Below are 11,626 nucleotides of genomic sequence, written 5' to 3' on the forward strand. Positions count from 1 at the left end.
CAGTCAAGTGCCTTAGGCACTATGCTACCAGATTAACACACCGAGATTTACATAAATAAATATGTGAAAAGGAGGAGATAAACATAAAGGGGACAAATGGCTAGTTTTTACAGCTGACTGGAAATAAAAGTTTTTAAAAGCACGTTACTGGTAAATATTTTAGGAAAATAGCCTAAAGCACCTATTTTCCTAAAAATATTTTAAGAAAACAGCCAGAGCACAGGACCCACTACAGACTGGCTCTGATTATTAGGGAAAGACAATTCTGATTTGTAGTCTCTCAGAGGTACCATACTTTGGGGTTAACCAATTTGCCCAAGAGCTAAATAGGAGTAGTATCATCTACGTCAGAGTAGGGCTGGGATTCAAGGGAAATAAAAGCTTGTGGAACTATAGAGTTTTATTTCTCCATTGCTGAGAATCCTTATTTAGAGATAAAAGGCTAGCCCTTTCCTCAACCACAGGAGCTTGTTCTAGCATCTGACCCACCTTTCTGCAGTTTGAAGTAAGGACATCTCAGAAAATAATCAGAATGGCAATATGAAATACATACTCCTGCAAAAGGGTTAGAATTTGAAATAAAAATCTGAATCATGGGAAATCAAAGGAGACCAAAATTGTATAATCTGGGGCAAGTTTTCACAAACTCAATCTTTTGGTTTTACCTTTTCCATATTTTATTAAATTCATGTTTTTTAAAAAATCACAGCAACATTATCAAAGACAACATATATACAAACATTTTACAAATGAAAACATTACTAATATTAGCTATAGTGAGGGTGAGGTGAAGAATAGATACCGTGACTGTGGAGCAGAGTCTGCCCTCAAAGACATCTAAATTGTGTTCAGGCGGCTGAGACAGGATTCTTTCCTGGTGACAAGTATGTGTGGTGGGTAATACAAATGACGGTAAATGAGGCTACGACATAGGCCCAATTAACAAACTCCTTCTTCCCGTCAGGAAGGCCATGACAAAAGTGGAACTAATTAAATACCTTAAACCCAAGACAGTAAAAGTCTTATTTTCCATCTAAACCCATTTAAACCTTCAGAATCGACTCCATTACTTGCAAACGATGCTTGGGTTGTCTTCCACTTACTTCTTATACATAACCAACACCATCATTTCTTTAACTCCCAGAGTCAGGTTTCTTGTTGGACAGAAAAGGCAGGAATTTTAGAAGTGTTTCTTTCAAGAAGTCAGAAAAAGAGGTAACCCTGGGATCAGGATTTATTAAACCTGGTGGTGAGGTGGGGGAGAGATTTGGAAGAAGAAATGTCTCTCTCCTTAGGGCTAAAAATCAAGAAGTGATCAAGGTGACTCACTTTGCCCTGGGACGATCCTGAAAGCAGGTACCCCACCTCACTCCCTGCCCCGCCCAGTACCTACAAGCTCGGTTCCTTATTCAATTCCCCCAGTTCCTTGATCTCCACCTTCTTGTACTTCCCCGACTTCCTCCGGTTGGTAATCACCAGGACGGCCACACCAGCGACGAGGGCCACCACGACCACCACGATGACAGCAATGAGGCCGGCCGTCAGGCGCTTCATGGAGAACTGGGGGGGCTTCTCGTCCAGGTAGTATATGAGCGTCCGCTCCACCAGGAGGGGCTCGCCACGCACGCTCACGTCGAAGCTTCTAGGGCCAGAGAACAGCGACTCGCCCTTGATGTCCCTCTCGAAGTAGTAGGCAGCGTCGGCGATATCCACGTCGCCCGGGGCCTTCTGCGACGCGTTCTGTTGCAGCTCAATCTGTATAGTGGGCTCCTCATAGTGCACAGCCGCCAGAAACCTGGGGTGCAGCAGGTAGCGTTCGCGGAAGAGCCGCCGCAGCTCGGCATCCAGGTCCGTGTGGTTGAAGGCGCGGGCGGCCGGGCGGTGGCGCAATTCGATGAGGATTTGGTGGGTGCGCACCAGCTCGTCGCAAAGCAGGTTCTGGTCACCCTTGTCGGTGCGGCGTACACCCACTGAGTTCACGCACCAACACACCGACGTCTGGTTGCACTGGCGGGCCTTGAAGCGGCCTTCCCGGTCGCAGTCGGGGTCATACAGGCCATCGTTGTCCACGATCGCGTGCTCGCTCGGCCGCACCAGCGAGCGGCCGCCCTTGGGACGTTGCATGCGAGCCTTGAGCAGCAGGCACTTGGAGGTCAGCGTGGAACAGTTGACTTCGTGATTTGTGCCGATCGCCTTGCACCGGCAGCGGCCGCTCTGGCTGTCCCAGCTGCACATGGTCATCTTGTTGGTGGGGCACGTGCAGTTGTCCTGCGCGGCTTCGCTGCCGGTCACCGCCTCCAGAAGCAGCAGCAACACCGGCAGTGCAAGGACTTGACCCCGGGCCATGATGGGACCGAGGAGCGCGGAAGGAAGCAGTTGGACCGGACGCGAGGGGTTTGGGCTCCGCAGTCTGGTATAGTCTCCTAGAGTCTGCCGCCCGGCCGCTCCCTCCCTCTCTTATACTCCGCCCGACCTGCCCAGCTGGTTCGGCAACCGACTCATGCGATGGTATTTGGGTGACACATCTTGCTGCCCTCTCCTCCGCCTCCTCCAGTCCCCACAGAAGGCTGAGCAGGCCCTGCGCCGCCCGCGATAGGATCAGGAGAGAGGGATCCCGCCCTCTGGCCTCCTCCGGACCGAAAGCCAGGCAGAGGAAAACCGATACTCGCCGGCAGACCGCGTGGACCCGCCCCTGGCCCGCCCGGCCCCACCTGGGGAGGGACCCGCCCTCGGCGCAGCCTCTCTCTGTGGACCTGGGGGTTCTAGGCCGCCCTCTGGGGCAGGAATTCTCAAGAGTTTCTTTGAAAAGTACAGTTTGAAGTAGTTGCTCTCCGCCCCCCCCCCCCAGACTTTTTCCTTACTTTTTCTCTCCTTTTCCCAATCTTTCTCCAGTAGAGGCCCCTGGGTGGCGCCAACAATTTGCTCAGGCTACTAACCGAGAGAGGTTGACATTCAAACCCACCCAGCTGCACTACCGAAGAAAGGCCCAAATGATCTGCTTCAATAAAGATTAGAGCAAAGAAAACCCGACCGAGCAGTTGGAATCTGAAGCACGTGCGGTCGTCCTGAGCCGAGTCCATAGTAATGGGTTTAGTTTTTGGTTTTATCCCCAGCCCCCTCAAGTGCTTTCACTTCCTCTCTTTTTTCCCCAGTTCCCATAGCAAACATTTATATAGTTTGCATTTCATAAACATCATCTCATCCTCACTGTAGTCAAGACAGGTGTGAACTACTGAGCAGACTCATTTCACAGGTGAACAGCTGAGGCTTAGAGACAGACCCAAGATCATCCCAAAGGGAAAAGCTATTAAGTGAATTTATTTACTCCTTTTCCTGGGATGAGTCTTTGGTGCCCTGCCTGGCTGATTTAAATAAATGTGAGAACAAAATGGTGCAGAGTCTGAAGAAAAGTTAGAGAAGCAGTTCTGTCACCATACACCAAATCCACTGCCATCCAGTCAATTCCGACTCTGTGCCACTATAGGACAGGGTAGAACTGCCCCATAGGGTTTCTAAGACTGTAAATCTTTGTGGAAGCAGACTGCCACATCTTTCTCCTGCGGATTGGCTGGTGTGTTTGAGTTTGACCTGCTGACCTTTCCATTAGTCTAGCATTTTAACTACTGTGCCACCAGGAGTAAAACCTAGGTGTCCTGGTGTCCAGCGTATTATGTTTTCTGTTAATCACATTTTTTTCCCCTCTACACACACACACACACACACGCACATGCACAATTTTAATGTATATATTTATTCAGTATAAGGAAAGGATAAATGTAGGTTCTTTAAAAGAGCCAGCAAGATTATGAGTTCTTTTAACAATTTGATTCTAAAAGAACAAATCATTGCTTGTCTTTTTCTGGGCCCCGTACAGCAGCTGAACAACTTCAAATAATGAAAGAATGGAACCTGCGAGAAATTGCTTGTTTGCCACTGTGTGGCTACTTTAATGGGACAGTGGGATTGCAATCTCTTTTTGAATCATTGAGAAAGTCCAGGCTTTCAAAGCTGTGGTAAAATTAACAATAATTAGCAAGGTATAATTATTTCCGTCTCCTCCATCAAAGCACATTTTATATATTCAGCATTTAATGAGCACCAGCAATAGTAGGAGGGTGATGTTTAGCATATGAAGCCAGCTGGGCCTCTGCTCCATTAATTTTCAAGCAAATCCTGAGGCAGGTAGTGGAAATTTCATTATTCTGCCTTTACAGGTAAAAGAAGCTAAAATGTGTAAGGGACAATTTCTTACCCACAAGCACCAGGTGTGACATCCTCTTCTCTGTTCTCACTGTTTTCACTCAGGCTCTCTTTGGACCAATAGCCTAGTCAGGCTCCTGTCGCCACTCCCCACCCCCCCACCCCCGCCCCTGTTTTGTGAGGTGTGGGAATTAATTAATGTAGATAAACCTCTTAGAACGCTATCTATTCTAACAGCATCTACACAGAGTAAGCAATGGATAGGTGTTTGCTGCTGTCATCATCATCTTGCTCCTGGCAACCTTTCCCAGTCTTTTGCTTTCAAGCCTTTGCAAAATCTACCTGGAGTGCTCTTTCCCTACTTATTTAGTGGATAGTTATGTTTTCCTACTCAACTCATAGGCCACCTTTAGGAAGCCTTCTCTGATAAGCCCCTCCCTGTTGTACTCAGTGGGATACTCCTTCTCTGTGCTTTCCTAGTTCTCTGTACACGCTGGAACAACAACCATTGCGTTGTCAGCCTTGTTCTCCCATCTGTACAATGGAGATAATACTGTTTATTTCTTAGGTTATTCTGAGAATCAAATCTGAATTGATGAGATAATAGCTTTGTAAACTGTAAGACACTGTAAAATTGTTAGGTTACAGTTTTACTTTTAAAAGTAGTGTCTAAGGCACTTGACTGCTAACCAGAAGCCTGGCAGTTCAAACCCACCAGCCACTCCTCGGAAGGAAGGTTGGGCAATCTACTTCTGCAGTGATACTGCCTCAGAAACCCAAGGAGGGGTTGCTATGAGTCGAGCCTGACTTGAAGGCACATAACAACAACAACACCTTTCTGTTAGTAGTCAAGTGCTTAATTGTTTGCACAACACAGGGTGCTGCCTACTGAGTCCCATATTGGCAAGAGGAAAATTGATTGGAGAAGGTTCTCAGGCTTGAGAAAAGTGTATGATGATGTTGTTGCCTGCTTAGCTAGGATAGGCCCAGATGGCTGTACTTTATTCAGTTAGGCCAGGGCCCTGGGTCTCTGATCATGTTAGGTGCTGGGAAGACAAGAATAGAAGGAGCATTGGGCTAGAGATATATAGATGATTTAAGGCTCCTCATCACCACCCCCAGCTCCCACTTCCTTAAGTTCTGTTGCTATGCAAGACTTTCACCATCAGGCACACAGACTTCACGATGAATTCATTAAGTAAACACAGCCCAGCTCTGATTCTCCCTTCTCCCTTGGTCTGTTTCTTGCATAGGTCTGCAAAATATCACATATTGGCTTTATCTCTACATTATTTTTTAAAATATTAATTCTAAAATATTTAACAGAAACATTCCATGAACTCAAGTTTGCCATGTGTATATAAGGGGCAGGAACCACATCTGAACATTGTAACCTCAGCACTGGCATCTATTATGACTACTTGTTAGTATGGAGTCACTTCTGACGCACGGTGACCCCATGTGTGTCAGAGTAGGAATGTGCCTCATAGAGCTTTCAATGCCTGATTTTTTGGAAGTCCATCACCATATGTCCCTTCTGAGGTGTCTCTGGTAGATTTTTGGTTAACAGCCAAGTGCATTAACCATTAGCCACCCTGTCCTCCACCCAAAGACTTCCCAGTATATATAAGGCACCCAGTAATGTTTATTGTGTAAATTAATATTTACTTGTGCTCTGAATGTTATAGTGTCAATATTTTTTCTTAGCAATATTCATATTAACCATTTTAATACTTCTCTCCCAGTCTAATTTTTATCACCTGCTCAGGCATGCACCTCTATCACCACCCTAACCCATTCTCCAAACATCCAAGTACTAGGAAGACTAGATAATTAAGTGTTATTTTTACTTTTATGCTTGATCCCAAACTTTCATCTGTCTTGTGGTTGTAGATGTGGTCTGATGAGGTCATCAGCAGTCAGGGATTCTCTAGGCAAGCAATGTGATGTGTTTGCAATAAAATGGACTTTGGATCCAGTGAGATTTAGGCTCAAATATCAGCTTCATGCCCCTCATTGGTGTATGGTTTTGAGCAAGTCATTTCACCTCTCTGAACCTCAGTTTTCTCAGTTGTAAATTGGGGGTAATAATGTCTACATTCCCCTACTAGCAGAAAAGGGTGATTTCCCTCCTTGTTATTAGAAAGGTGTTTTCCCCCCATTGAACTTCACACTTCATCAGTTACTCTCATGCTGTTTTATAAACTTGTTATTATATGATTCTCCTTGGCAAAAGACCAATGCCAGCATGTCAATTTTATATTAAATAGTGTAATTTTAAAAAATAGAACACAAAAATAAAAGAAGAAAGGAGAACATTTAGCATCCAGAATTCATGATTCAAGATAGTGTTTGGTGCATATAGTAGCTATTCATAATCTTAGCTATTCTTATCAATCATCTCAGGAATGTGAGAATGCTTTGAGATCATTAAAGGACTCTGCACTGAGCCTGTGATGATGGTGAGATTGCTGAAGTCAGGTCCAAGGAGCTGGGTACTAGAGAGGGAAGCTTCCCAAGGGCTCCCACTAATACCCCCTTTGCTGCCACGATCCCCTGACACCCAGGAGGCAAGAAATACCTAGACTATCTAGATGCAGATGGTGCTTTGACATTTTTAATCCCATTATCTCCAGAAGTCCTTATGAGTCCAGCAGTCTTTGGGAAGTAAGCAGGGATTTTATTATCCCTATTTACAGATAAGGAACCAGAGGCCTTAGGAGGGGAGAGAAAGAACTAGCTCATAGTCACATGCTTATAAGCGTGAGGCTGGGCCTAGAATCTAGGTCTCCCGAGAGACACTATATGTATAAATTAAAGACTGGAAGAGGATTGAAAGTGTGGAAGAGGTTAGACTCATGTTCCTTGGATTTTCCCTTCTGTTTTTCTTCTTTCCCTTAGATGAATATTTTTAGAAAGTTCCAGTTTCATGAAGCGTGGACTAATAGCTAATTGTATGGAACACAACAGTGAACCCACAGCCTGAATTTATCCATTATTTATCCTAGGACTTATCCATGAACCACCAGTTCCTCCTTTGCTCAGCAGGCCTCCTGGACAGTTTTGCAACAAAAGTGGTCACAGTTGTCTTTGTTTTGCTGGAAAGAAATAGCCTGCATTTGACTTCTTCACTGCCACTTATTAGTCAGGGACCATGGGCAGATCCTTCCTCTTGGCCTCCTTTTCTGTGTAACAAAGATATTGGTTACCTCTTAGAGCTGTGTGAGAATCCTTTGGCATAGTGTCTGTGAAGCTACCTGATGCAGTACTAGGAAGAGTCTGTACTCTTATTTCTGGCCTGGCTACTGTCAGCTTTGGCCTCTTTAAGGAACATCTGTAGAGACAGTGGGCAGTGCTGGAAGGAAGTTGTGGTGACCCGTCCTCCTCAGAGGGGAAGTTGGAGCCCCAGAGGAACCAGAACGCAGAAATTGCAGAGAGAAGTCAGCTATGGTGATTGTTAGCTCAGGGAGGAAGGAGAACTCAAGAAAGGGAACAAAGAAAGAATGAGAAATCAGCCAAGGGATTGGGGAGTAGAAGTGTGGAAAATGGGATAAGCAAGGGGTACACAACTGTATTTCCAATGTTTCCTTTCTTCAGAAATGACTCAAATGTTAGAAAATATTAGAATTGAGAAGAGCCAGGTGATGAGTACATACTCTGTATTTTCTCCTTTGCTTAAAATCTTCATAGTTAAAAAAAAAAAAATCAGGTTTTGAAGGAAGTATTTGAGGTAATTTTCTATTTTTACTTCTCCTTGTCTTTTTCTCCATTTCTGCAATGTCTATTATTAATATGAACTGCCATTTACTGTGGTGTAGTGCCTAGGGCATTTGACTGGTAACCAGAAGGCTGGCAGTTCAAATCCACCAGCCACTCCTCAGAAAGAAAGTTGGGCAATCTACTTCCATAATGACACTGCCTCAGAAACCCAAGGAGGGGTCGCTATAAGTTGGAATCACCTCAATGGCAGTGAGTTTGGTTTTTGCCATTTACTGTTCACCAACATTGTGCCAGGCACATTGTAAATAAGTTCCCTGTGATTCCCTTACCAACCCTACAAAATAATTGTTCTCATCCCCATTCACCTGATGGGAAGATGAGGCTTCAGGTCATACAGCTAAGATTCAGTAGAGGGAAGATTGGAACTCAGAAGTGATGAGATGAACACCTGCATTTTCCATGATGCAGTTTAGTCTCTTGTTGAAGGGTCCTGAATGAACAAATATTAGTCAAAGATGTTGGGATGGTACACTGGGTGTGGTTTGAGTACGAGCTGTGTAGGGAATACTTGATCTTTTTTTCACTTTTCTGAGAAGACAAAATATTTTTCTGTTTGTACTTGCTCATTTGGGTGGGGCCTTACTCTTGTGTTTTAGGAGGGGTTAGCTGTGACATCTGTGGTTATGTTTGGTTCTTATAGTTCATCAGGGTTTGAAAGATGATTGTAATTTCACCTTAAAAGTGTATCGTAGTTTCATTTCAGTATCTTCTCTTCATGATCACCTTGTCGTGAACTGCAAGCCATTAATGGTTCCCCTTTAATTCTGATCTCTTTCTTTAGATGTACTGGGCTTGTTTTTCAAGTGCTTTCTGCTCACAAAAAAGCCAATAAAACACCCAAAGAGTTTGTGTTTATTTGATAGTTAATCTCACTGGCTCTTGGGCCTAGCAGTTTCAGGGGAGATTTGGCAATAATGGAGGAGGGGTTGGGAAATCTTGTCACAACATTCCTGAGGCAGCCACGTTTCTCGAACCCCACGTTTATGAGTCACGGTGCTTCCTTTCCCAGCAAACACCAAATGATGTGTGACACCCGGTGGAGGGGGAGTGGAGGTATTTTCTGATTCTTAGCACTTCCAGCTGTTCCAGAGGTGAGGGTAGGTAGTGAGGGGTCTCAAATGTGTTACTGCTACCACAAGTAGCATGCCTTTCTGGGTAGACTTGATCCAAATGATGCCCCTTAGATTTATTGAAAGGGATCTCAGAGGTTATTTATTCCAGTCCCATCCAAATGAGGAATTCCTTCTCTGAATCCTAAACAGGTGCTTATGTGCTCACTACCTATTATGAGAGTACATTCTTCCTTCCCCACAAGACAGTCCATTCCGGTCCCAAGCAGCTATACTAGAGAGTTCACCCTAATATTTAGGGGAATCCAGTGCCTCTGTGATTTTCACAGACTGATCCAGATTTCCACTCTTGAAGCAATAGAGAGTGTTTTTTGTTTTCTACTTGATTGCTTCTTGTGTACTTGAAGCCAGCTCTCCTATCCCTCAATTCCCTTCCCTCTCCTTTCTCCTTCCTGCCTCTTCCCTTGCCTTTCTCCAAGTGAAACATCCCTATGTCTTCATCCTTCTTCCTGTGCCAACCTCACATCCTGGGGTGTGGTGGTGTTTCTGCCAGTGGCCTAGTCCAGCAAATGATGTTATGTGACGTGGCAGTCTCAGGAGATACCAGCAGAGAATCCTGGGGACACTGGCAAGGAGGTTTTGCTCTTACTGTCTTTCCTATAAACACCTCTGCCCAGGAAGGTAGGAGTAACCAAAACAGCCCCTTAACTATCCACTGATTTCCTTTTTCCTAATAACAGTTTCTGGGCAATACTAATAATATCTACCATTTATTGAAAGCCTGTTATGGGCCTACTATTCAACATACATTTATTATTACAACAGCTGTATGAGAAAGGCTTTACTATACCCACTTTATAGATAAGGAAACCAAGGCAAAAGGTTGCTTGGCCAAGAATATACAGCTCATAATAGCAAAACTGGAATTCACATTCATTTTTATCTGGTTCTGAAATGATGCTCTTTCTGTTAAACCATGTTGCTACAGACCACATAGAGTTCCTGAGACCCAGTTTTTTTTTTTTTTTAATTGTGGTGAATTATTTATGTAATAAATCATTTCTCTTTTTAACATGCTTCTCAGGTACAATTCAGTGACATTAGTTATGTTTATATCATGACCATTATTCATTTCCATATTTTCTAATCACCCTTAACAGAAGTTCAGTGTCCCTTAAGTAGTGAGTCCCCCTTTACGCCTCCCTCCCACTTGCCCCTGATGACTACTGATAAACTTTGATCTCTATATACTCACCTATCCTAGATATGTCATGTAAGTAGAATCATACAGTATTTGTTCCTTTATAACTGACTTATTTCACTCAGTATAATGTTTTCAAGTACACCCAAATGTCTTCAACTCCAACACATTCACTGTTGTGATAAATTCAAACCACATCACTACCTCCTTCTTCTATGGCTGCTGAATCAGAACCTCAAAATAGTTCTCAACTATAAGTAATGATAATGGCTTAGATTTTATTCAACAATTTACAGTGCTATCTGACATCTTGGTTGAATCCCTTTTGGGGAGGTACAGAAGGTATTGTTCACACTGTACAGATGAAGAACGTGCAGGTAAGTGGTTTGTTCAAAGCAAAAGAGCAAGCAGAAAACTTCCTATCTTCCTGGCAGTAAATGTTTTACTGAGCATTTATGTTTCCCTTCCCGTGAGCACAAATAGCAAGCCTTCTCCTCTGCAATGGTTTGCCCTTTTGCTCTCCTGCCTGTGTGGTTGTTCATCTTGAGACTTTGCCAGTCACATCAGTCCAGCAGCTGAGTGTGCTGAGCAACTGGTACTCCATCCCTACTCTCAGCAGTCACGAGTCACTAGAGTTGCACTGGGGATGGAAGTGGAGGCGAGGAGGAGTGGAAGAGAGAGGAGAAGTTCTGAAATCCAGGAAGAATGAGGCAGGCCAGAGATAGGAGGCCTCATTGTTCTCTAATCTGGAATGTATGGGCCCAAGACAAAGGGCAAGAAAGTCCCAGCTGTTCCTGGTCCAAGTGGGATGGGAGAAATTGGATTCATTTCTTTGGATGTATGTGGGAAGTTCTGCTCTGTCAGCTAAACCTCAGCTATAACCTTTCAAATCGTGACTGTTGGGTAAATGAGGACTGCCCTCAAAAGCTTCCAAGAACACAGAGCTGCTGAGTGGAAGGCAACCAGAACCAACAGAAACTAAATGACTCAGCACCCTGAACCTCCTTTCCCCACTATAGTGGGCTAAAGAGGGTCCCCCCAAAATTCATATCTTCCCAGAACCTCAGAAGATGACCTTATTTGGAAATTGGGTCTTTGTAGATGTAATTAGTTAAAGATCTCAAGATGAAATCATCCTGAAATTAGGTTGGATCCTAAATCCAATGAGTGGTATCCTTATACAAAGAGGAGTGGACACAGAGAGACATAGACACAGAGAAGATAAAGACACAGAAAAGAAGGCCATTTGAAGATGGAGACAGAGGTTGGAGTTATGCTGCCACAAGTCAAGTAATGCCAAGGATTGCCAGCAACCGCCAGAAGCTAGGAGAGAGGCATGGGATGACTTCTCCCTCAAAACCTCCAGAAGGAACCA

General features: G+C 44.3%; 1 protein-coding gene across 1 annotated transcript; it reads right to left on the reverse strand.

Annotated features, from left to right (window-relative positions):
- Nucleotides 1-1,389: 1,389 nt before the first annotated feature.
- TACSTD2 (tumor associated calcium signal transducer 2) lies at nucleotides 1,390-2,346 on the reverse strand. Its single transcript, XM_007947409.1, has one exon. The coding sequence runs from the start codon at nucleotides 2,344-2,346 to the stop codon at nucleotides 1,390-1,392; it is 957 nt and encodes a 318-aa protein (XP_007945600.1).
- Between the last annotated feature and the right edge of the window lie 9,280 nt (nucleotides 2,347-11,626).

The sequence above is a fragment of the Orycteropus afer genome, unplaced genomic scaffold, assembly GCF_000298275.1.
Source record: "Orycteropus afer afer isolate SDZICR_OR568_19922 unplaced genomic scaffold, OryAfe1.0 scaffold00183, whole genome shotgun sequence".
NCBI lineage: Eukaryota > Metazoa > Chordata > Mammalia > Tubulidentata > Orycteropodidae > Orycteropus > Orycteropus afer.

What these genes read in the sequence shown, in the direction of transcription:
- TACSTD2 (XM_007947409.1), bottom strand. Translation starts at nt 2,346, where the DNA reads ATGGCCCGGGGTCAAGTCCTTGCACTGCCGGTGTTGCTGCTGCTTCTG.